This window comes from Eriocheir sinensis, chromosome 19 (assembly GCF_024679095.1).
Source record: "Eriocheir sinensis breed Jianghai 21 chromosome 19, ASM2467909v1, whole genome shotgun sequence".
In the NCBI taxonomy this organism is placed as follows: Eukaryota; Metazoa; Arthropoda; class Malacostraca; order Decapoda; family Varunidae; genus Eriocheir; species Eriocheir sinensis.
Genome location: NC_066527.1, coordinates 4,666,431 through 4,692,925, shown reverse-complemented (window position 1 = coordinate 4,692,925; position 26,495 = coordinate 4,666,431). Strand labels below are relative to the sequence as shown.

Genomic DNA, 26,495 nt, shown 5'->3' with positions numbered 1-26,495 from the left:
AAAATATGTTGGAAGCGTCTGAGAGTTTGAAAGTTAAAAGAAAAAAAACTTCAGACTCAGAAAAGAAATAAATAGAAAAAAAAAATCAAATTGAGAGTAACTGACATAAAAAAAAAAGATGAAAATATATTGGAAGCGTCTGAGAGTTTGAAATTTAAAAGAAAAAAAACTTCACTCAGAAAAGAAATAAATAGAAAAAAAAAATCAAATTGAGAGTGACATAAAAAAAAAAAAGATGAAAATATGTTGGAAGCGTCTGAGAGTTAGTTGATAAAAAAACCTTCAAACTAATTAAAAGGAATAAAAAAGATTAAAATAAGTGAAGTATAAGATAAATAAAGAAAAAGTTACTAAGCTACAATCAAGAGGAGATAAAAGTTGCAAGCCTCTAAAGTTAGAAATTTAATAAAAACTCCGAACTCATAAAAGAAATAAAAAAAAAACATTAAATAAGTCGGAATTTTAAAACGAAAAAGTCAAAACAAATAAAATGGAAAGGAAACGACAAAAAAAAAGATAGAAAAAGATGTTGTGAGCGTTTAAAAGTAAAAAAAAAAAAAAAAAAAATCCTAACTAATAAAGGAAATAAGGAAAACTAAATAAAACCGAATTATAAGATGAATAAATGAAGGAAAGGATGAGAAAGTGTGGAAAAAATGTTGCAAGCGTCTGATAGGTTGAATATTAATAAAGATAATACTCATATAATAAAAAAATCAAATAAGTCTGAATTATTAGACGAAGAAAAGTAAAAAAAGAAAAAAAAATATGGAGAATAAGCGACGAAAAAAAAAAATGTTGAGCGTCCAAAAGTTTGAAAATTAATATAAAACAAATCCCTCCAGACTCTTAAATGAAAAAATAAAAAAATAAATCTGAGTTATATGAACACAAAAAATAAAAGTATGAAAAAGTGTGGAAAAAATGTTGCCAGTGTCTGAAAGTTAGAATATTAACAAAGACTCCAAACTCATATAATAAAAAAAATATCAAATAGGTCTGAATTACAAGATGAATAAAAAAAAAATGAAATGGAGACTAAATGACGAAAAAAAGAAGAAGCGTTGCCGGCGTCCGTAAGTTAAAAAAATTATCAAACTTCAAATTCATAAAAAGAAAAATAAACATGAAAAGAGTCTAAATTATAAAATGAAAAGTAAAAAAAATGAAAAGGGAAGTAATCGACGAAAAAATACAAAATAAAGAGTTGCAAGTGTCTGGAAGTTATAAAATCAATAAATAAATTCCAAAACTGTAGAAAAATAATAAAAAAACCATAACATGAGTAAATTTTAAGATGAGTAACACACACACACACACACACACACACACACACACACACACATACACACACACACACACACACACACACACAAAAAAAAAAAAAAGACTATAGGACGAAAAAAGTTGGAACCGTCCGAAAGTAGGGAAATTAATAATAAAAAAAACTCAAAACTGTTAAATAAATAAAACTAATAATAAGAAAAATGATAAAAATAATGAGACGAGGAAGATAAAGAAAAAGATTACGAAGAAGAAGCAGAAGCAGAAGAGGAAGAGGAAGGAGAAAAATGGAAGAAGAAGAAAGTTACGGAGGAGAAATGAGAAGAAGGAAAATAAGAAAAGAAAGAGGGAGAATAATATACAGAAACACACGTAAATAAAATATATCCAAAAAAAAAAAAAAGCAAAACACGATACTCGAAAATTATATAGTGAAAGAAAATTAACACTAAAATGAAAAAAAGAAAGGAAATAAGAAAAAAAAAACCGTTGAAAAGTCTATTTATGAGATTATGAAAAAAAAACTCTCCAGATTATTAAGATACAATAAGATATAATAATAGGACAAGATTAAAAATTAGAACAAAGGAAAAGAAGAAAGCAAGACGAAGAAATGAAAAGAAGAAGGATAAAAAAGAGAATGAGAGTGGAAAGCAGAAATACGCGGAAAGATAAATTGTAAAAAGAAAAAAAAAGAAAGAATAAAAGTAAATAAAAAAGCTTAAAGAATAATGAAAAAAAAATAAAAGGGTAAAAAAAAGAATAATATGAAACGAAGAAGAGAAAGAAATACAGCGAAAGATAAATTGTAAAAAGAAAAAAAAAGACTAAAAGACTAAAAGTATATAAAAAAGCTTAAAGAATAATGAAAAAAATAAAAGGGTAAAAAAAGAATAATATGAAACGAAAAAGAGAAATAAATAAAGGGAAAGAATAGATTGTAGAAAGAAAAAAAATCCTAAAAGACTAAAATGAAATAAAAAGCTTAAAGAATAATAAAAATAAAAAGAATAAATTGGGTAAAAAAAAAAGAATGATATGAAACGAAGAAGAGAAAGAAAGCTAAGAAGAAATGAGGAGAAAGAATATAACGAGAGGATGAGGAAAGATTCGACGAAAGGAGGAGAAGAAGAAAAAGACGAAGGGTAATAAGAAGGATCAGAGCGAGAAGAAGAAACAGCAGAAGAAAGAAAAGAATTTGGAAGAAGAGGAAGGAAGATCGTAACAAAAAAGAGGTCGAGAAAAAGAAATAGAAGAAGTATGCGAAGAAATAAGAAGACGAAGGATACTGATAAGAAGAAAAAGATAAGAAGAAGAGAAGAAGAAGAAGAAGAAGAAGAAGAAGAAGAAGAGAATATGAAGGAAGACGAAATATGCGAAGAGGAAATGAGTTGACAAAGTATAATAAGAAAAAAAAGTGAGAAAAAGAAAAAGAAATGAAGAAGAAGAAGAAAAAGAAAAAGAAGGAGGAAAAATGGAGGTAGGAGAAAGATACGGAGAAGAAATGAGAAGACGAAGATTAAGAAGAAGAATAAAAGGGAGAAGAAGAAGAAGAAGAAGAAGAAGAAGGGAAAAAATAGAGGAAGGAGAGAGATACGAAGGAGAAGGAGAAAATAAGGAAAATAAGAAAAATAAAAGAGAAAAAGCTGAAAAAAGATGAAGGTGAAACAAACCACCTCTCGATCTAGTCTTGTGTTTGAAAATTGAAAAAAAAAAGTCAATGAATAAAATAATTACATTAAGATGAAAGAAAATAAGGAAAAAAAATGCAGAAAAAGAGAGAGAGAGAGAGAGAGAGAGAGAGAGAGAGAGAGAGAGAGAGAGAATGCTGCCAGGACAGACATAAATAGACAAACCTTTATATAATTGATAAGAAAAAATGAAAATTGGTAAGATGATAGATCAAAGTGACGCCATATGAAAGACAAAAAAAAAAAAAAAAAAAAAATCAAGAAATAGGAATGGTCGGGACAAGAGCAGGAGGGAGCAACAGACGGACAGAAAGCGACGGCCTGGGAAATGACTAAACCTTGTCATGTTTGTTAATTTTAATTTTGGTTTAGCAATAGTCTTTTCTTCCTTAGCCTGCTCAGAGCATTTGTTCGTCTGATTACAAAGTAAGTGACAAACCGTTCTCTTGTAACATTTGGTTTATTTTCAAGATTTTTTCGTGAACTTGCATTGACCTGAATGTGTCCTCCGTCTGTGTGCCCTCAAGTTATTGTGACCATTTCCCTGCTCGTGACGCATCACACGTTGTACCTATCACTTCACACCAGTGTTTAAACATATCTATATATATATATATATATATATATATATATATATATATATATATATATATATATATATATATGAAAACATCATGAAAGCGTCCGACTAAAAACTGAAAAAAAAGGTCCACATTAACATTATAATCAAGAAAAAAACAAGAACAAATATACAAAAGGAAAAAAGTCCTCCTTGAATAGACATTAATATGGACTTGAGGTGCTTTGTGTTGTGTTGTGTTATTATGTAGCGCGGCACGCCTACAGCCGCCGCCTCCTGCGGCTCCTCCTCCCCCTCCTTTTCCTTTCCTAATCTACATTTTTCTACCCTCCTCCTTTTCCTCCTTTTCTACCTAGCTCCCCCTTTTTTTCCTCCTCCTTATTTTCATCTTCGTCCTTTTCCTCTTTCTCCTCTTTTTCTACCCTCCTCTTCCTCCTCCTCTTCGTCATTTTGTGCCCTCCTCCTCCTCCTCCTCCTCCTCCTGGTCTACTGTAGCTCCGCACTGTACTCTAAATATTACGAAATGTGTTGAATAGCTCTTTTTGCCTCACAGCGTATACGACTTCCTCCTCCTCCTCCTCCTCCTCCTCCTCCTCTTCCTCCTCCTCCTCCTCCATCGTATACGGTCCGCCAGCCTCCCATTGTTCGCTGTAGTTCGTTGTTGTTAATGAATTGCCTTTTGTTCGCTGATGATGTGTTCTTTTTTTCCTATCTCTTTGTGTGTGTGTGTGTGTGTGTGTGTGTGTGTGTGTGTGTGTGTGTGTGTGTGTGTGTGTGTGTGTGTGTGTGTGTGTGTGTGTTGTTTTGCTTGTTCATTTGTTGTTATTTTTTTTCTTTGTGTGTGTGTGTTTGTGTGTGTGTGTGTGTGTACTTTTTTTTGTATGTTTGTTTATGTACAATTTGCATAGTTGTTCTCTTTGGGCATTGTGTGTGAACGTGTGTGTTTGTGTGTGTGTGTGTGTGTGTGTGTGTGTGTGTGTGTGTGTGTGTGTGTGTTTATATATAATGTACCCACACCCGCTTTTTGCTGTGTGAATAATTTGCACATTTGGGTGAACATCATTTTTCAGCAGCGGACTAATGGATTCTCTTTCACCATTTTTACCACCAGATGGCAGAGTTTTCGCTTTTGTTGTGCTGTCGCCCTTACCATTAATATCCCTAGAGTTTTGGGGCTCGGGAAGGGATAAGGGAATGTCAATGCAGGCAAGAGGGATGCGGAATGAATAGAAGTCTTCGGAAAGTAACATAAGGAGTTAGAATCCCCCACTGATTGCCGAGAATCGAACCCAGGCTTTTTGAACAGAAGTCGGGGCAGCAAACCAACTAGTAGCATCAGAGGTCACTTCAGGGGATGGTTAGTGAAGGGAGAGGAGAGATTTTGTTGTTGGAAGGTTGAGGAGAGGACATGAGGGGAAGGAAATGAATAAGGGGATTGAGACGGAATAGAAGGGGAAGGAGATAGAGAATACGAAGAATGAAACACCGTCTGTGCTGCCAGAGCCGTGAACGTTGTATTGTTATGTAGCACAGCGCGCCTCCTCCTCCTCCTCCTCCTCTTCCTCCTCCTTTTTCTCGTCGTTCTCCTCCTCTTTCTCTTCGTCCTCCTCCGCCCTCTCTTCGTACTCCTCCTCCTTCTCTTCGTCCTCCTCCTCCTTCTCTTCGTCCTCCTCCTCCTTCTCTTCGTCCTCCTCCTCCTTCTCTTCGTCCTCCTCCTCCTTCTCTTCGTCCTCCTCCTCCTCCTCCTTCTTCTTCTTCTCCTCCTCCTCATCCTTTTATAATCTCCTCTATTCTACCTTCCTTTCTACCTCCTCTAAACGATCGATTCATTCACCTGGCAGTCAGTGTTGGGCATCGTTAACCAAAACGTTACCGCCGTGAAATTGGTAACGGATAGGTTAACGACGTTTACGCAGACCGTTGCTTTTACAGGCCAATTAACGGCTGTTTCCGCTAAAACTGTTCAACCCTTTGCCTCAAAAATCGACTATAGCGTTAACTTTTTACGTTCCAGTAATTAAAAACACATCGTTAACCTTTGTGAATATTTTGTTATCTCAGAAAACTTGCCATTAAGAAGAGTTAACGGCGTTTAAAAAAGCTTAACGCCGTGTAATATCCAGCGCTAACTTTTCGAAAACTCCTCATTAACGAAGTTTTTGAAATACCCTTAGCGCCGTTGACGGAGTTCACGATGTAACTCCGTTTATGCCCAACGCTGGCGGGAACCAACGGCGAACGAGAATTGACTACGACAGACAGAAAACTTAAAATTATGCTTGTTAAACATAAAATTATACTTAAACTTAAAATTATGCTTCTTATATATGAAATTATGCTACTTAAACTTAAAATTATGCTTAAACTTAAAATTATGCTCCTTAAAAATGAAATTATTCTTCTTAAACTTAAATTTATGCTTCTTAAATATGAAATTATGCTTCTTAAACTTAAAATTATGCTTCTTAAAATTAAAATTATGCTTAAACTTAAAATGCTTCTTAAATATGAAATTATGCTTCTTAAACTTAAAATTATGCTTCTGAAACTTAAAATTATGCTTAAACTTAAAATTATGCTTCTTAAATATGAAATTATGCTTCTTAAACTTAAAATTATGCTTAAACTTAAAATTATGCTTCTTAAATATGAAATTATGCTTCTTAAACTTAAAATTATGCTTAAACTTAAAATTATGCATCTTAAATATGAAATTATGCTTCTTAAACTTGAAATTATGCTTCTTAAACTTAAAGCTATACACATTAAACTTTAAAAAAAATATGCTTCTTATGTATTTCCTCTTGCCTACTACTCGACTTTTTTCAAGGGGGAGTATCCAAACACAACTCCAACCGAAACTGAACCACTTTTTAGGCCAATAATTTTTTTTCTTTTACCGGAGCAGCGCTTAGTGGGTCTTTTTGTTTTCTATTTGTTTTTTGCCCTTGAACTGCTTCCCTTGCTGCAAAAAAGAAAAGAAAAAAAAAGAAATTGAATATTATGGCCAATCCTAAAATCTTCAACAGGTGGGGGCTTCATTGTTTTCTATTTTTTTTTTGTCCATGAGTTGCTTCTGTTACTGTAAAATCATTAACAACAACAACAACAACAACAACAACAACAACAACAATATCATCGCCTTGGTCTGTGATGTGAACTGTGTATTCCGTCTTAACTCTTTTCTGTGCGTTATTCCCTCTGTTATTCCTCTGTCATTCCCTTTGCTGCATATCCCCTTTGCTATTCCTTTTCTGTTACCCAAATGTCATGGAGAGCCCGGTAATGTGAACTGTGTACCTCTCTTTGTTACTCTCATCGTTATTCTCTCTGGCATTCCCCTTGTTATTCTCCTTGCTATCCCTTTTCTGTTACTTAAATGTCAAGGAGAGCCCGGTAATGTGAACTGTGTACCTCTCTTTGTTACTCTCATCGTTAACTCCCTTTTCCGTCACCCAAATGTCAACAGGAGCCTCGTAATGTTAACTCGGTTCTTTTCCCTCTATGTTATTTTCTTTGTTACTCCCTTTGTTATTTCTCTTGTTATCCCCCTTGTTATTCCCTTTGTTAATTCCCTTTTCCGTCACCCAAATGTCAAGAGGAGCCTCGTAATGTTAACTCGCTTCTTTTCCCTCTATGTTATTTCCCTTGTTATCCCCCTTGTTATTTCCCTTGTTATCCCTCTTGTTATTCCCTTTGTTAACTCCCTTTTCCGTCACCCAAATGTCAAAAAGAGCCTCGCAATGTTAACTCACTTCTTTTCCCTCTATGTTATTTCCCTTGTTATCCCCCTTGTTATTCCCTTTCTTAATTCCCTTTTCCGTCACCCAAATGCCAAGAGGCGCCTCATAATGTTAACCTTGTCCCCCGCGTCGCATCTTTTCCCCGCTGTGTTTACTCGGCGCGCTAGTTTGTCCGGTAAAGTTTAGGGGTCTCGGCGGTAGTTTGTCCGGAAAGTTTAGAGGTGCCGCGGCCTGGTCCGGTGTGCTCGCAATACACGTACGGCCGCCAGGGATAGATACGCCGTGGGAGTTTCGGCGGTACGTGAGGTGGGTTCCGGGGATAGTGTTAGGGCAGGTCAGGGAGTAACGGGCTGACTTCCACCTTGTCATTCTACCCGTCCAGTCTATTTCTGTCTTTCTCTTAAACACTGTACACCTCTCCTATCTATACTTCTTTAACCCTCTCTAATCCCTTACTTTTCTTGACCTCTCTCATTCTCTTTAAAACTATTATTAACGCATTCTTAAACTTAAAATTATGCTTAAACTTAAAATTATGCTTCTTAAATATGAAATTATGCATTTTAAACTTAAAATTATGCTTCTTAAACATGAAATTATGCTTCTTAAACTTAAAATTATGCCTAAACTTAAAATTATGCTTCTTAAACAGGAAATTATGCTTCTTAAACTTAAAATTATGCTTCTTAAACTTAAAATTATGCCTAAACTTAAAATTATGCTTCTTAAACAGGAAATTATGCTCATTGAACTTAAAAATATGCTTCTTCTGTGATTCCTCTTGCCTACGACTTGACTTTTTTCAAGAGGGGAGTATCCAGGCGCCACTACATCCAAAACTCAACCTCTGTCTCTCTCCCTCTCCCCTCTCTCTCTATTTGTCCCTTACTCTCCCTAACTCCCCCTAACCCCGTCCACTTCATTTCCCGCCTCCCATATCCTCTTCGAACCTATTCTCCACATTTCTAGCCTCTATTCTTTTTAAAATCTCATCACACTATCTCTCTCCCTCTATTCTTAATCCATCTTTACCTCTCCTCAACCCCTTTTCATTGATTTCTAACGTCTTCTGTCCTTTTCCTAACCTTTCTTTCCGTTCCTCACGTCTCCTTTCCTTTCTTAAACTATTCAGTCTATTCCCTAACGCTAAATCCCTTCACTTTTACCTTCTCCTAATCTTATCACACACTATCTCTAACCCTTTCTAATTCCTTCTAACTTCTTCTGTCCTCTTCCTAATCTTTGTTTCCGCTCCTGACGTCTCCTATCCTTCTTAAACCCTTCAGTCTATTCCTTATCGCTAAATCCCTTCTCTCTTTTCTACTCGTAATCTTATGACAAACTATCTCTCCCCCTCTATCTCTCTTTGACCCTCTCCAATGCCTTCCTAATCTTTATCTTATTCCCCATCTTTCCTGTCACCTTCAAAACCCCTTTCTTGACCTCTCTCATTCTCTTCAAAACTATTCTTAACGGATTCTTTTAACTTTCCTTCCCTAACTAACTTTCCTTCCCTTCCTCCTTCTTCCTCTCCTCCTATTTCCCCTCTTACTCCCTTCTTTTTCCCCCTTTCCCTCTCCCTCTTCCTCTTCTTTCCTCTCTCCTCCTTTTCTCTACTCCTTCCACTACTTTATCTTCTCCTTCGTCCTCCTTTTCTTTTCCTTTTCTCATTTTTGTTTTCATTTTCCCTCCTGGTTTTCTCCACCCCCTCTCCTCCTCTTCCTTGTCATCTCTCTCCTCTTTCCTTCTCTTTCCTTCTATTTATCCTTTCCCTTTTTCTCTTTCCTTCCTTCTCCCACTATTACCTCTGTCCCTCTCCCTCTCCTCCCTCTCTCTATCGATCCCTTACTCTCCCTAACTCCCACTAACCCCGTTCACATCATTTCTACCCTCCCATATCCTCTTCCAACCTATTCTCCACATTTCTAGCCTCTGTTCTTTTTAAAATCTCATGTTATCACACTCTCTCTCTCCCTCTATTCTTAACCCATCTTTATCTCTCCCCAACCCCTTGTCATTGATTTCTAACGTCTTCTGTCCTCTTCCTAACCTTTTTTTCCGTTCCTGACGTCTCCTATCCTTTCTTAAACCCTTCAGTCTATTCCTTATCGCTAAATCCCTTCTCTCTTTTCTACTCGTAATCTTATAACAAACTATCTCTCCCCCTCTATCTCTCTTTGACCATCTCCAATGCCTTCCTAACCTGTATCTTATTCCCCATCTTTCCTGTCAACTTCAAAGCCCTTTCTTTCTATTTCTAACTCCTCCTAATATCTTTATAACCGTTCTATCTCTTCTAATCCCTTACGTCCCCTTCTAAATCCCTTTCTATTCATTTCAAGGTCTTCCAATCCCCTTCAAAACATTCCTAACACCTCGTACCCCATTTCCAACCCTCTTATACCCTTTCTAACCCTCCTATCTATTCTACTTGTCTATCCCTATATATTCTCAGTACCTCCAAACTTTCCCAGCTCTTCAAAACATGCTATCTTCTTTAAAACTCTTCTATATATTCCAAATTTCTCTTCTTCAAAAACCCTCTTTGTGCATTTTCAGTCCTCTCTATCCTTTCGAAAGCCCGTGTACCCATTCCTGATTCCTCACACACCATTCCATCTGCCTCATGAATCATTGATAAGAACCAAGTGACGTCATCATCTTGCGCGTGGGACGACTGTGTATTTTTAGACCGTGGACTGTGTTTATGTGTGTGTGTATTCTTCTCCCCGCCACGTACCAGGCCATTGCCACGCACCATTCTTAAACCTTCTGTCCCTCCCTCCCTTTCCGCAACGCCTCCTTACCCCTCTCTGTATTAATCCTCCCCGCAACGTACATTCTTCAACCTCCTGTCCCTTCCTCCCTTCCCACAACGCTTCCTTACCTTCCTCCGTATCCCTCTTTCCCGTAACGCACTATTCTTAAACTTCTTGTCTCTCCCTCCCTTTCCCCAGCGCCTCTGTATTAATCATCCTCGCAACGTACATTCTTCAACCTCCTATCCCTTCCTCCCTTCCCGCAACGCCTCCTTACTTTCCTCCGTATCCCTTTTCCCCGTAACTTCCTGTCTCTCCCTCCCTTCCCACAATGCCTCCTCACCTTTTTCTGTATTAATCCTCCCTGCAACGTACCATTCTTGAACCTCCTGTCCCTTCCTCCCTTCCCGCAACGCCTCCTTACCTTCCTCCGTATCCCTCTTTCCCGTAACGCACTATTCTTAAACTTCTTGTCTCTCCCTCCCTTCCCCCAACGCCTCCTCACCTTTTTCTGTATTAATCCTCCCTGCAACGTACCATTCTTGAACCTCCTGTCCCTCCTTCCCTTCCCGCAACGCTTTCTTACTCTCCTCTGTATTCCTCTTCCCCGTAACTTCTTAAACCTCCTGTCTCTCCCTCACTTCCTGCAACGCCTCCTCACCTTTCTCTGTATTAATCCTCCCCGCAGCCTCCTGTCTCACTCTCCCTTCCACAGCTCCACCTTACCTTCCTCCGTATCACTTCTACCTGCAACTTACCATTCTTGAACCTCCTGTCTCACTCCCTTCCCCTAACGCCTCCTTACCTTTCTCTGTATTAATCCTCCCCGCATCGTACATTTCCTTCCTTCCTCCCTTCCCGCTCTTACCTTCCTCCGTATCACTCCTCCCTGTATGTTACCATTCTTGAACCTCCTGTTCCTGTTCCCCCAACGACTCCTTACCCTTCTCTGTTTCCCTCCTACCGTCCGTCAACATCCCGCTCCTTCCTCCTTTCCCACACTCCCTCCTCCTCCCCCTCCCTACCACCTACCTCACACCGCCGCGGGGGTCGTCGTAGTTGAGCCTGTGGTGGTGGTGGTACCAGGATAGCTGCAGGGCCGTGGCGGTGGGCACGTCCGCCACGAGGCACTGCAGCTCCATCGTCGAACCCTCGCGGTAAAACTTTTCGCGCAGCTCCACGCCACGCTCGTCCAGGATCTGTATGGAGGCCTCTGGGGGGGGGGGGGGGAGAAAGTGGGAGATTAGAGGGGGTGGGGAAGAGGGAGGAGGAGAGGTTGAGGGGGTAGAGAGGGAGAGTGGTGAGATTGGGGGGTAGTGAAATAGGGATGGGATTAGGTTACGTTAGGTTAGGTTAGGTAGGTTAGGTTAGGTTAGGTTAGTTAGTTAGGTTAGGTAGGTTAGGAAGGTTAGGTTAGGTTAGGTTAGGTTAGGTTAGGCTAGTTAGGTTAGGTAGGTTAGGTTCGGTTAGGTTAGGATAGGTTAGGTTAGGTTAGGCTAGGTTAGGTTAGGTTAGAATTAGGTGGTGAGGAGGTGTTAAGGGTGTTGGAGGGTGTTGAGAGGGTGTAGTGAGAAGGGTGAGAAGGGTGAGAGTGGGTGTTTATGATTGGGAATGGGGGGCAGATGGAGGGGTGGTAGTGAGAAGGGGTGAGAGGGGGGGGGGAGAGGGAGTGATGTGAGTAGGGTGGTAGGAAAATGTGATGAGAAAAGGCTAGTGAAAAAAAGATGTTGAGAGACTGTGGGTGTTAGGAGGAGAAAAGAAATGGAAAAAAAATAACATGACATAAAAAGAAAAGAGAAGACAAGAGAGAGAGAGAGAGAGAGAGAGAGAGAGAGAGAGAGAGAGAGAGAGAGAGAGAGAGAGAGAGAAGGAAAGAGAAGATAAGAGAAAAAGAAAGAGAAAAGGAAAGAAGAAAGAAGAAAGAGAGAGAGAGAGAGAGAGAGAGATAGAGAGAGAGAGAGTGAGAGAGAGAGAGAGAGAGAGAGAGAGAGAGAGAGAGAGAGAGAGAGAGAGAGAGAGGAAGAGGAAGGGGAGGGAAGGGAAGGGAAGGGAAGGGAAGGGAAAGGAAAATAAAAGAGAAAGAATTAAATGAAAAGAAAAGAAAGGAAAAGAAAAAAAGAAGAGAAAGAAGAGAAATAGAAAGAAGAGAGAGAGAGAGAGAGAGAGAGAGAGAGAGAGAGAGAGAGAGAGAGAGAGAGAGAGAGAGAGAGAGAGAGAGAGAGAGAGAGAGAGAGAGAGAGAGAGAGAGAGAAAGAAAACAAAAGAGATACAGAGACTTGATACCAATTTATGAGTGTGTCTGTGTCTGATCTCTGGTTGTCATAAAGTTTTTCAGCGGGGTCCGAACGGGTGACCTACTTTTGAAGCGGCGACTCTGATATCTGTGGCGCCATAAAGGACTCTCACGCTCTTAAAACGACGCCCTGAGAATCCCTAAGAGTCCTACTGAGGTCCTTCCTTTGGGGCTGGTCAGGGTTAGGAGACTTTATATTTGTCTCTTTCTTTCTTTATATTCATCTTTTGTCTTCTACTTTCAAGAATTTTTGGGGGGTCCTTCGTTTGGGTTGGTCTTCTCTTCTCTTTTCTTTCTTGTTTTGTTTTCTTTCTTCTGTTTTGTTTTCTTTCTTCCGTTTTGTTTTCTTTCTTCCGTTTTGTTTTCTTTCTTCCGTTTTGTTTTATTTCTTCTGTTTTTTTTTCTTTTCTTCTGTTTTGTTTTCTTTCTTCTGTTTTGTTTTCTTTCTTCTGTTTTCTTTTCTTTCTTCTGTTTTGTTTTCTTTCTTCTGTTTTGTTTTCTTTCTTCTGTTTTGTTTTCTTTTTTCTGTTTTGTTTTCTTTCTTCTGTTTTGTTTTCTTTCTTCTGTTTTGTTTTTTCTTCTGTTTTGTTTTCTTTCTTCTGTTTTCTTTTCTTTCTTCTGTTTTCTTTTCTTTCTTCTGTTTTCTTTTTTTCTTCTGTTTTCTTTTCTTTCTTCTGTTTTCTTTTCTTTCTTCTGTTTTGTTTTCTTTCTTCTGTTTTCTTTTCATTCTTCTGTTTTCTTTTTTTCTTTTGTTTTCTTTTTTCTTCTGTTTTGTTTTCTTTCTTCTGTTTTGTTTTCTTTCTTCTGTTTTCTGTTTTTCTTCTGTTTTCTTCTTTTCTTCTGTTTTCTTTTTTTCTTCTGTTTTCTTTTCTTTCTTCTGTTTTCTTTTCTTGTTTTCTTTTCTTTCTTGTTTTCTTTCTTCTGTTTCTCTCTCTCTCTCTCTCTCTCTCTCTCTCTCTCTCTCTCTCTCTCTCTCTCTCTCTCTCAGTACCCCTCTACATCCCCCCTTCTCACCCCCCTATCCCCCAACCATGTATAAATTTCCCTCGTTCCCGATATCGTTTTTATGTGTTACGTCGATTTCGTGGTATTGTACAACTTTCTAAAACGGGTCTCGAAGGGAGTTTGAAGAATTGATTGATGTGTTTTAGCGTTCTCGGTTTCCTCTTGCGAACTTGTATATGACAGGTTTCTGGGACAGTTGGAAAGCTTTGATCACGCCGCCGCCGTTCTGATTCGAAAGTCCGGGAAACTATCGGAAGCATTTTGGGATTCATGGACGGAGGAGATCTGCAGGAGCGAAGAGGAAAGTGTAATTGTGTTCTATCAATCCGAAGAGACGCTGAAAATTTTGGTAGCAATCTTGAAGTGTTTGAGAGCTGCGTCAATTCTCATCTAAACGTTCAGAATACAATCGAAGGTGTTTTGTGATGCGTTGCAAGGCTCTGAAGCTGTAAAAGAGACTGTAAATGTGTTCAAGCTATAGTGAGAGATGCTAAAAATCTTGGTGAGTGATCTTGAAGGCTTGTAAGATTTGTCAATTCTCTTCTAAACGTCCAGGAAACAGTCGAAGGTGTTTTGTGAAAGGCTCTGAAGCTGTAACGGAGACTGCAAATGTGTTCTGACAATAAGAAGAGACGCTAAAAATCTTGGTAGCAATCTTGAAGGCTTGTAAGATTTGTTAATTCTCATCTAAACGTCCAGGAAACATTCGAAGGTGTTTTGTGAAAGGCTCTGAAGTTGTAACGGACTGCAAATGTGTTCTAGCTATTTTAAAAGACGCTAAAAATCTTGGTGGGCGATCTTAAAGGCTTGGAAGATGCGTCAATTCTCATTTAAATATTCAAGAAGCACTCGTAGATGTTTAGGCAGTCATGAACGAAGATGTAAGAATGTAATATGCAAATGTGCTCCGGCGATTCTGAGAGCCGCTGATAACCTTGGTGGGCAATCTTGAAGCCTTTGAAGATGCTGTACTCCTGATCTTAACATTCAGGAAACGGAATTAGATATTTTGGGATGCAGGAAAAGGTCTGAGTGTGTAAAGGGGACTGCAAATGTGTTCTGGCGATTGTGAGGGACGTTAAAAATCTTGCGGGGCATCTTGAAGGCCTTGGAGATGCTGCAGTTTTCAACTTAACATTCAGGAAGCGGTTACAGTTGTTTTGAGATACATGAAAGGAGATCTGAGGATGTAAAGAAGACTGCAAATGTGTTCTGGCAATCCTAAGAGACGCTAGAAATCTTGTGGGTAATCGTGAAGGCTTTAACCCTCATTTAAACGTTCAGGACGCTGTTACAGGTGTTTTGAGATACATGAAAGGAGATCTGAGGGTGTAAAGAAGACTGCAAATGTGTTCTGGCAATCCTAATGGACGCTAGAAATCTTGTGGGTAATCGTGAAGGCTTTGAAGATGCTGCGACCCTCATTTAAACGTTCAGGAAGCTGTTACAGAAGTTTTGAGATACATGAAAGATCTGAGGGTGTAAAGAAGACTGCTAATGTGTTCCAGCAACCCTAAGAGACGCTAGAAATCTTGTGGGTAATCATGAAGGCTTTGAAGATGCTGCGACCCTCATTTAAACGTTCAGGAAGCTGTCACAGGTGTTTTGAGATACATGAAAGGTCTGAGGATGTAAAGAAGACTGCTAATGTGTTCCAGCAACCCTAAGAGACGCTAGAAATCTTGTGGGTAATCGTGAAGGCTTTGAAGATGCTGCGACCCTCATTTAAACGTTCAGGAAGCAGTCACAGGTGTTTTGAGATACATGAAAGATCTGAGGGTGTAAAGAAGACTGCAAATGTGTTCTGGCAATCCTAATAGGCGCTAGAAATCTTGTGGGTAATCGTGAAGGCTTTGAAGATGCTGCGACCCTCATTTAAACGTTCAGGAAGCAGTCACAGGTGTTTTGAGATACATGAAGGATCTGAGGGTGTAAAGAAGACTGCAAATGTGTTCTGGCAATCCTAAGAGACGCTAGAAACCTTGTGGGTAATCGTGAAGGCTTTAACCCTCATTTAAACGTTCAGGACGCTGTTACAGGTGTTTTGAGATACATGAAAGGAGATCTGAGGGTGTAAAGAAGACTGCAAAAGCGTTCCAGCAATCCTAAGAGACGCTGAATATCTTGTGGGTCTACTTGAAGGGGTTAAAGATGCTGCAGTTCTTATGTAAACGTTCAGAAAGCAGTCTCAGGTGTTTCGGGAGTCAAGAACGCGTCTGGAAGGGTAAAGAAGACTGCAAATGTGTTCTGGGAATCCTAATAGACGCTGAACATCTTGTGGGTCTAATTGTAGTTCTTAAAAAATGCTGCAGTTCTCATGTAAACGTTCAGAAAGCAGTCTCAGGTGTTTCGGGAGTCAAGAACGCGTCTGGAAGGGTAAAGAAGACTGCTAACGTGTTCTGGGAATCCTAAGAGCCTTCAAATCTTGGGATGCATGTTGAACGGTTCGAATATACGTCAATTCTCTTCTAAACGTTCAGGAAACAGTCGTAGGCGTTTTGAGATGCATGAAAGGAGTTCTGAGGGCTAAGTTGACGTCTCTTTTGGCTACTCTTTACTGTTATCTATTATGGGAGCGGCGAGTAGCGGGCTTTTTTTGTACTCGTTTTGTTGCCCTTGAGCCGTGTCCTTTGATGTAAAAAAAAAAAGAGACTGCAAATGTGGTCAGGCGATTTTAAGAAGCACTGAAAACCTTGGTGGGAATCTTGAAGGCTTTAACAATGCTACAGTTCTCATCTTAACACTGAGGAAACATTCGTAGGTGTTTTGAGGTGCATGGAAGGGTATGAAAGTGTGAAGGAGAATGCAAATGTGTTCTTGTGATCCTAGGAATCGTTAAAATTCTTGGTGGGTATCTTGAAAGGCTTTGATGATGATGCAAGTCTTATTTAAACGTTCGGGAGGCAGTCGCAGGAGCTTTGGGATTCATGAAAAGAGATCTGAAGGAGTAAAGGAGACTGCAAATGTGTTCTGGCAATCCTAAGAGGCGCTGGAAAACTTGTGGTGCATCTAAACGTTTTAAAAGCAGGCGTAGGTGTTGTAGGAGTCATGAACGAGTATGAAAGTGTGAAGAAGACTGCAAATGTGTTCTGGCGATCCTAAGAGATGCTAAAATTCTTGGTGGACAATCTTGAAGGCTGCAACCCTCATTTTAACGTTCAGGAAGCAGTTGAAGATGTTTTGGGGTGCATGAAAGATTTGAGGGTGTGATGAAGACTGCAAATGTGTTCTGGCGATCCTAAGAGACGCTGGAAAACTTGTGGTGCATCTTGAAGGCTTTAAAAGATACAATTCTCATCCAAACGTCTAAGAAGAAGGCGTAGGTGTTTTAGGAGTCATGAGCGCGTCTGAAAGTGTGAAACAGACTGCAAATGTGTTCTGGCGATCCTAAGAGACGCTAGAATTCTTGGTGGACAATCTTCGAAGGCCTTTCCATTTCCTTCTTCCCTTCCTTTCCTTCCCTCCTTTCCATCACCTTCCCTTCCTTCCCTTCCTTTCCTTCCCTCCTTTCCATCACCTTCCCTTCCTTCCCTTCCCATCTTCCCTTTACCCACCCTCTTTCCTTTCGTCTTTACTTACCCTTCCTGCCTAACCCCTCTTTCTAACGTTCAGGAAGCGTTTGAAGATGTTTTGGAATGCATGAAAAATCTGAGGGTGTGAAGAAGACTGCAAATGTGTTCTGGCAAGCCTAAGAGACGCTGGATACCTTGTGGTCCATCTTGAAGACTCTAAATATGCCACAATTCTCATCTAAACATCCAGCAATCAGTCGCAGGTGTTTTGGATTCATGGACAAAGATCTCCGTGTTGTTGCGGGAATCTTAGAGACGCTAAAAATCTTGCGGGCAATCTTGGAGGCTTTAAAGATGCTGCAATTCTCATCCCAAAGTCTGGAGAGGAGCTGAAAGTAATTTGTGACTCTTGAGAGAAGTTGGAAAGTTGGGAGGATGTCTCGACGCCAAGCCCAACCAACCAACCGGCCGGCCTAACCTGCCTGTGTTTTTGCTTCTTTTTAAACCTATCCATTCCCTCCCTCGCTTCCTCTATCCCACCCCCCTTCCCTTTCTCTCCCTCTCTATCTCTTTCTCCGTACCAATCTTTCCCTTCCTCAATACCCTTCTTCCCTTCTTCCTTTCCATTTCCTTCTTTCCTTCTTTTCCTTCCCTCTTCCTTCCTCCTTTCCATCCCTCCCTCGCTTCCTCTATCCCACTCTCCTTCCCTTTCTCTCCCTCTCTATCTCTTTCTCCGAACCAATCTTTCCCTTCCTCAATACCCTTCTTCCCTTCTTCCTTTCCATTTCCTTCTTTAATTCTTTTCCTTCCCTCTTCCTTCCTCCTTTCCATTCCCTCCCTCGCTTCCTCTATCCCACTCTCCTTCCCTTTCTCTCCCTCTCTATCTCTTTCTCCGTACCAATCTTTCCCTTCCTCAATACCCTTCTTCCCTTCTTCCTTTCCATTTCCTTCTTCCCTTCTTTTCCTTCCCTTCTTCCTTCCTCCTCTCCATTACCTCTCCTTCCTTCCCTTCCCATCTTCCCTTCACCCACTCTCCTTCCCTTTTTCTCCCTCTCTATCCCTTTCTCAATACCTTTCCGTTCCTCAGTACCCTTCTTCCCTTCTTCCCTTCTTTTTCTTCCCTTCTTACTTCCTCCTTCCCATTACCTCTCCTTCCTTCCCTTCCCATTACCTCTCCTTCCTTCCCTTCCCATTACCTCTCCTTCCTTCCCTTCCCATCTTTCCTTCATCCACCCTAACTAACCTAAGTAACTTTTTTTCTTTTGTTTCTTCTTCTTTTCTTCTTCTTCTTTTTCTTCTTCTTCTCTCCCTTCGTCTTTACCTACCCTACCTGCCTAACCTGTCTTAATTTTTTCCTCTTTTAAAACCTGTCCCTTCCTTCCCTCCCTCCCTCGCTCCCTCTCCCGGCCCCCCACTTATCTATCCTGTCCCCTCGTTTTTTCCTTTCTCGTTAAATCTATCCCTTCCTTCCCTCCCTCACTTCATCTCTCCCTCCCTTCTCTCTCTCTCTCTCTCTCTCTCTCTCTCTCTCTCTCTCTCTCTCTCTCTCTCTCTCTCTCTCTCTCTCTCTCTCTCTCTCTCTCTCTCTCTCTCTCTCTCTCTCTCTCTCTCTCTCTCTCTCTCTCTCTCTCTCTCTCTCCATTCCCCCTACCTATCTAACCTGGCTTTTCGTGTTTTTTTTCCATTTTCCTTCATTTTTAAACTCTTCATTCCCTACTTCCCTTCCCTTCTCAATCCCTCCTTTTGTCTCTCTCTCTCTCCCTCTCTCCATCCATCCATCCTTCCCTCCCTTCCTCTCTCCCTTCCTCCCTCTGTCATTCTCTCTCCACCATTCTCTCTCTTTTCTCTCTTTCCCATCAGTCATCTCTCTCCTCTCTTCCCTCCTTCCCTTCCTCCTCTCTCTCTCTCTCTCTTTCTCTCTCTTTCCATTTCCACTCTCCCACTTTTTTATATTTTTTTTTCCTCACAAACCTCTCTCTCTCTCTCTCTCTCTCTCTCTCTCATTTTTCATCTCTGACTTCTCCCTAACTCTCTTCCTCCTCCTCCTCCTCCTCCTCCTCCTCCTCCCTCTCTCCTCTCCCTCCCTCTTTTCTTACCTCTGTTAATAAATATTTCTCACTGACCACTTCCCTCCATTCATGTCCTTCCTCCTTCTTTCCCTTCCTTTCTTTCTCCTTCATTTCTTCTTCTTTTTATATTTCCTCCATCTCCTCTCCCTTGCTCTCTCTTCCTTTCTATCCTTTTCTCCGTACCAATCTTTCCCTTCCTTTATACCCTTCTTCCCTTCCTCCTTTCCCTTACCCTTTTCCCTTCCTTCCCTTCCCATCTTCCCTTTCACCCACCCTCTTTGCCTTCGTCTTCACCTCCCTTTTCTAACACTTTCCCCCATCCTTATCTCTCTCTCTTTTTCCTCTCCTTTTTTCTTCGTTATTTTTCCCTCACTAATTCCTCTCCTTATGTGGTTGTGATGTGTGTGTGTGTGTGTGTGTGTGTGTGTGTGTGTGTGCGCGTGTGCGTGTGCGTGATTTTAATTGGCTACATTTTTCATCCACAGGTGAGTCTTTTTACCTGCGGAACAACACGAGTGACCTTGTGAGTAAATGACTTTGGTATTTCTACGTATTTATCTGTTTCTCTAATCCTCTATCTATCTGTGTTTATTTATTTATCTATTTGTATCTGTCTATCTATACTTATCAATCAGTCTCTATCTTTCTATCTAACTCTCTATATCTGTCTATCTGTCTGTATCTAACACAATTGCTCTATTTATTTATCAAACTTCATCTGTCAAAATCTCTCTCTGTCTATCTATACCTATCTATCAAGCTTTCTCTATCTATCAGTCTATCTATCTATCAAATTTTATCTATTTAAATATCTATTTTTTGACGCAGTATCTATCTATTTAATCACTCTCATGAACCTATAATATTTCTATCTTTCTAATCTATCTATCTATCAAATATATCTATATAATATCTCTAATCTATCTATTCTATCTATCTAATCTAATCTATCTATCTAATATATTCTATCTATCTATCTATTTAATCTAGCTATCTAATATTTCTATCTATTTTTGATTAGCTTGTTGTATCTATCTATTTAATCACTGTCTTGAAACTCTATTATTTCGTTGCTGGTCCACTTTCCTTAATATCTATCTCGATCTATTAGTCAATCTATCTAACTTTGCATCTTTGCGTATTTATCTGTTTATCTATTTGTCTGTGTATTTATCTATCACTATCTATCTATGTCTAGTTACGTATCTCTTATCTATCAGTTTTTCTCTCTATCTGTGTGTTAGGTTATTTTTTATCTATCTGTTTCTTTATCTATTCATATATTAATCTATTCAACTATCGGTCTATCTATCTATCTGTCTATTACATGACTGTCTTCTATCTCTTCTATTTCGTCGCTGTCTTGCTTCTCTTATATCTAATTCGATCTATCTATTAATCTATCTATATAACTATCTATTTGTCTCTCTCTCTCTCTCTCTCTCTCTCTCTCTCTCTCTCTCTCTCTCTCTCTCTCTCTCTCTCTCTCTCTCTCTCTCTCTCTCTCTCTCTCTCTCATTTTTCATCACGTACCTCTCCTTCGCTCTCTCCTCCTCCTCCTCCTCCTCCTTCCTCTCTCCTCTCCCTCCGTCTCTCCTCTCCCTCCCTCTCTTCTCTCCCTCCCTCTCTTCTCTCCTCTCTTTTAATAAATTTTCCTCACTCACCACTTTCCTCCATTCATGTCGCTCGTCCTTCTTTCCCTTCACTTTCCTTCCTTCCTTCCTTCCTTTTTTTATATATATCCGCTGTTTTGCTTCCTTTTTATCTTTACTCAGTGTCTATCTATCAGTCTATCTATCTATCTATGTCTATCTTGGTATATATCTCTATCTATTTAGTGACTGTCTTCAAACTTTTAAATTTTGATATTATGTAAAATTTCCCTTGCTCTCTTTACCTCGCTGTTTTCATGCTAACTTCTCTTTTTTTTTTTCTTCTTCTTCTTCTTCCTCTTTTTCTTTTTCTTCTTCTTCTTCTTCTTCTTTTTCTCCTTCTTCTTCTTATATTCTTATCTTATCATTTTCTAATTTTCTTCTTCTTCTTCTTCTGGTTCTGCTTCTTCATCATCTTCTTCTTCTTCTTCTTCTTCTTCTTCTTCTTCTTCTTCTTCATCTTCTTCTTCTTCTTCTTCTTCTTCTTCTTTTGAGCTTGCTAATATGATGCCATCCCCCCCATCTCCCCCCCCGTTGGCTCACTCTGACGCAAAACTTTCCATCCACGCTCATCCTTACGCTGTCCAACTTCCTAATGCGAGTGTTAACCAGGAGCTCAATTCTTTCATCCCTTTAGCGGGCAAACTCTGGAAACAGCCTTCATCTTTCCTCTGAATTGCCGCCTCCTTCTTTGTTTTTGACCCGCCTGTTTTGTTTGTCTTAAAAAATATGTTTGCAGGCTTCAACAATGAGAGAAATAGACAGATAGATTGATAGATTGATAGAGAGCTGAATAGATAGATAAATAGATATGTTGATAGATAGATAGATAGTTAGATAAGCAGGGAAATAGATGGATGAATAAGTGGATAGATAGATAGAGATAGATAGAAAAGCACACAGAGAGAGAGAGAGAGAGAGAGAGAGAGAAGAGGAGAGAGAAAAAGCGGAGGAGGAGGAGAGAGAGACAGAGAGAGAACGTGACACCAATCCATAAGTCTGAAGAGCTATTGAAAACGTTTTAGTAGGCTTTCACGCCCCTGCAATTCTAACGTGAGAGCCTCGAGAGCGTGTGTCAGGACGTATTACAAGCAACGTCGCCTGATTGTCTTACTCAGCCTCTTATATTTACCGACTTCCGACCAAAACACTGTCTCGTGGACCCCAATAAGGAGATTCACTTATAATTATCGTTAAAATAGTTAATTCCTGATGTTTCTTGGCAATAGTTAGGCGTCAGAAACCGGTAAATACTATGCTCTGAGTACGACAATCTGGCAACCGTGATTACAAGCCCTCCTTCAGACTGCGCTGCTCCGTTCTCGTACACTTGTCGGGCTCCCATCACGGCTATTTGTAAGGCCACAGTGAAGGTTAACCAGGTTTTTATTGATGTTTTTTCCCGTTCAAGGTGTAGAAGCATCATTAAACAGTCCATGACAAGCCCAGCAATTTTTACGAGAGGCTTTCTAAAAACATATCGGGCTATCATTATGATTATTTTCTAAGGCTACAGAGAAGATATACAAAATTTTCATTGGTGGTTTTTACGGTTCAAGGTGCAGAAGCCGTGTAAAACTATCACTAGCATCACAAAATAGCCCATGAAAAGCCCAGCAAATGTCACGAAAGGCTTTCTAAAAACATGACTGTTTTCCAAAGCCACTGGGAAGATTTATCGGGTTTTTATTGATGTTTTTTACGGTCGTCACAAAATAGTCAATGAAAATCCCAGTTACTTTTACGAGAGGCTTTCTAAAAACATATCGGGCTACCATTATGGCTCTCCCCCAACGCTATAGAGGAGATTAACAGGGCTTTAGAAGTTGTGTAAGACTATCGCTAGGATCACAAAACAGCCCATGAAAATCCCTGCAACTTCTACGAGAGGGCTTTCTAACAGGCGTATACAGAGGTGTCCATATGTTTAAAAATACGAGCTTACATCACCCACGTCTCTTCATCCACTTTCACCACTCATCCAGGATCTATAGACACCCTCCTTAACAGGCTATATCATCCATATCTCATACTCATCCACCTCAAACCCTCATCCACGCCCTGCAGCTGCCCCTCTTAACACACTATCATCCACACTCCCTCATCCACTTTCACCACTCATCCAGGACCTATTGACACCCTCCTTGACAGGCTATATCATCCATATCTCATACTCATCCACCTCAAGCACTCATCCACAATCTGTAGACTAGGCCCTTTAAAACTGCTTCATCCACACTGCTTCATCCACTTTCAACACTCATCCAGGACCTATAGACACCCTTCTTGACAGGCTACATCATCCATATCTCATCTTCATCCACCTCAAACACTCACCCATAACTTGTTAAACTCCACCCTTTAAAACTGTTTCATCCACACTGCTTCACCCACCTCTAACATTCACCCAGGAACTGTATATACTCCTTTTAAAACTGCATCCATTTCTCGTCATCCACTCCCATTACTTACACAGAACCTCCATGCCCTTTTAATTAACACAGTACATCATCCACACTTCTTCATCCACCTTCAACATTCACCCACGACCTGTCCATATCCCTATCACATCCTGCATCCACGCCTCATCCTCATCCGACCTGTAGATACCCCCTTTAACAAACATCATCCACGCCTCCTCCTCCTCCTCCTCTACTCACCCACGACCTGTCCAGCTCCTTTCACATCCTACATCCACGCCTCATCCTCATCCGACATGTACATACCCCCTTTAACAAACATCATCCACGCCTCCTCCTCCTCTACTCACCCACGACCTGGAGATGCACGGTATGGATGAGTGGTGGATGCGTGGACACCTGACATTGGTAACTCCCCTCGTCACGCCGTTGCACAAATCGAATTCTCAGCCGCCAGTCGTTGGGTTGGGCGAAGGTGACGGCGAACCTGTGAGGGAGAGAGAGGGGCAGGTAGGAAAGGTCAGGAGGGCAGGTGAGACAGGTAAAGGTGTGATTATAGGGAAGAAAACATTGATCTTTCTTTTGACCTTTCGTTGTTGTTGTTTTTTTGAGCAGCATCGAGTTTTTTTTTTTTGTGTTTGTTTTCGCTGTTGTTTTTTCCTACCTTGCTGTAAAAAAGAAAGATAGAACGATGGATAGATAGTTGGTTAGATAGTGATAGATACACACAGAGAAAGGAGAGAGAGGAGAGAGGGAGAGGAGGGGTTTTGGGTGGGTGGAGGGGGGGAGGAAGAAAGATGGAGAATGGGAAAATAGAAACGATAGAAAGATAAATGGACAGGTAGATAAAGATAGAAAAAAAATAGAAAGAACAGAGAGGAGAGAGAGAGAGGAGGTATTTTGAGTGGGTGAAGGGGGAGGGAGGGAGATAGGGAGTAGAGAAAAGGTTATTGGAGGAACGGAGAAAAAGGAGGGTTAGGAAGGAGAAGAGTTATAGGGTGGAGGGAGAGAAGGTTAAAGAGAGGCGGAGGGTAAGGAATGAGTGTGGAGGGAAGATAGAGAGGAGAGAAAAGAGTATTAGAAGGTAAGGAGAGAAAGGAAAAGAAGGTAGACAGGGAGGGATGGAGGGAGGAGAGGGAAAGGAAAGGTAAGAAAAGGAAAGAAAGGAAAAGAAAAGTTAAAAAAAGAAAAAGAAAAGGAAAGATAAAGAAGTTCGTGGATAAAGAAAGTGAATAGAGAAGGAGAGAAAGGATGAGTTTGTGGAAGAGGGGAGCAAGAGAGAATGTCAAGGAAGGGAAAGAGGAAGATAAGAGATTGAGTTGAGATTGTGAAACGGAGAGAGATAGAGGGGATGTAAGAGGGAAAGAGAGAAGAAAGGGCATGTCAGTGAGAGAGAGATAAAACAGGGAGATAGAGAGAAAGAGAGAGTATGACAGGAAGAGATAACAGGGAGATAAGAAGAGAGAACAGGAGAGCGAGAAAGAAAGGAAGAGAAGGAGGAATAGTGAGAGAGAAAAGAGAAAAGTTAGTAAGGAGAGAGTCAGAGAGAGAGAGAGAGAGAGAGAATGCCAATTACTTCTTCCTCCTCCTCCTCCTACTCCTCTTCCTCCTAGTCATCCATCTCTCCTCCTTCTTCCTCCTCCTCCTCCTCCTCCTCCTCCAAGTTTTGCTAGAAAAGATACAGCGACGAGCAACCAAACAAATTCCAGCGCTCCGAAACTTGCCATATGACGAGCGTTTGAAGCGTTTAGATATGTTTTCCCTAAAAAAGCGAAGGATAAGAGGGGACTTAATTGAAGTGTTCAAAATCCTTAATGGATTCGACAACATTAACCCAGATAGTCTATTTCAGAGAGACACTAACACAATAACACGCAGCAACGGTATGAAGTTAAAGGGAAATCGATGTAACACATTGGTGTGCAGAAGTTTTTTCAATAACAGAGTCGTCGATCACTGGAATAGACTCCCACCGTCAGTAGTTAGCGCACAGAGTATCAATAGCTTTAAGTCTTCTTTGGATAAGTACTTCAGGGATATAAGATTATACTGACCCTTTTTCGCATGTTTTCAGACAGATTGCAGCAAGACCTCAGCCTATATTCAAATAGTTCTCCCCCACAACCTAGATTGCAAGTAGCGAAAGTCAACAATAGAGTAAAGCAACAGTTAATGTCCGCATGACAGGTGGAGTGAGGTGTTGGTGCAGTAAGGTGACAGGTTACCGGTGCCGTGCCTAGTACCGCCGGTAAAACGAGGATCAAGCCTCCACCTGTGCTCCTGAAACTACACCTCACCCATCGTGAGTATTAGGGGGGATTCTGGGGCTGCCCTGTGTAGGCCACTCGGCCTCTTCCAGTCTCCCTGTGTTTCTTTGTTCTTATGTAATGAAGTCATTTTCCCCCACAGCTTAGGTTACCAGTAGTGTAAGTTAAGGGTAGTAATTTCCTCTTATTTCTCTCTTTACTGTAAAATTTACATGCCCCTTTCTTCCTTAAAGGTACATGGTGTTACTCTTCTAACTATTTCCTGCCGGCACGCTGCCGGAGGGAGAGGTGGGTGGGGAGGAGCCTTCATCTATTCTGTCCTGTCCTACCACACGTAGATTACTAGTAGTAGCGGTAGTAAACAGACAAACTCGTCATAGACCGATAGGTCTTCCGGTGTCTGTTCTTCCTATGTATTCCTCCTCCTCCTCCTCCTAGTCATCCCTCTCTCCTCCCTCTTCCTCCTATTCTTAGTCTTCGCCTTTGCTGTCCTTCATCTTCCACCTTTGATTAGATAGTTAGTGTAGCTTGTCACAAACAACCTCGTAAGGACCAGCAGGTATGCTGTTGTTTGTTCTTCCTTTGTGTTGCTTTGTGTTCTTCCTCCTCCTCCTCCTCCTCCTCCTCCTCCTCCTAGTCATCCCTCTCTCCTCCCTCTTCCTCCTCTTCCTAGTCTTCCCCCTCCTCCTCCTCCTCCTCCTCCTCCTCTTCCCCCTAGTCATCTCTCTCTCTCTCTCTCTCTCTCTCTCTCTCTCTCTCTCTCTCTCTCTCTCTCTCTCTCTCTCTCTCTCTCTCTCTCTCTCTCTCTCTCTCTCTCTCTCTCTCTCTCTCTCTCTCTCTCTCTCTCTCTTCCTTCTCTTCCTAGTCTTCCCCCTCCTCCTCCTCCTACTACTACTACTCTTCCTCCTAGTCATCCCTCTCTCTCCCTCTCTCTTCCTTCTCTTCCTAGTCTTCCCCCTCCCCCTCCTCCTCCACCTTTCCCTCCTCCTCTTCCTCCTCCTCCAATCTGAAAACGTAGAACCAATTTACCTGCACGAAAGAAATACACCTGCAGCTAGTTAGTTTCGGGGCGGTCATTAGCCGAGTTACCTGTGTATATTGACGGTGATTCACGCGTCTGCGCCTCGCTCCGGACAGGTGGGCGAGAGCGGTGAAGAATGCAACCAGTTTTCTCTACGTGTGTTCTTTGTTACGTGTTGAAAGTTATGTGTCAGGGAAAT

The 26,495-nt window shown here is 40.7% G+C and overlaps 1 protein-coding gene across 3 annotated transcripts in view; it reads right to left on the bottom strand.

Moving 5' to 3' along the window:
* LOC127000575 (junctional adhesion molecule B-like) overlaps positions 1–26,495 on the bottom strand; it is a 238,005-nt gene that overhangs the window by 41,415 nt on the left and 170,095 nt on the right. For all 3 annotated transcript variants that reach the window (XM_050864404.1, XM_050864401.1, XM_050864402.1), the window contains 2 exons: positions 23,359–23,495; positions 11,090–11,270 (listed from right to left, as the gene is read on the bottom strand). In XM_050864404.1, coding sequence (XP_050720361.1) covers positions 11,090–11,270; positions 23,359–23,495 — 318 coding nt within the window. The remainder of the gene's footprint in view (positions 1–11,089; positions 11,271–23,358; positions 23,496–26,495) is intronic.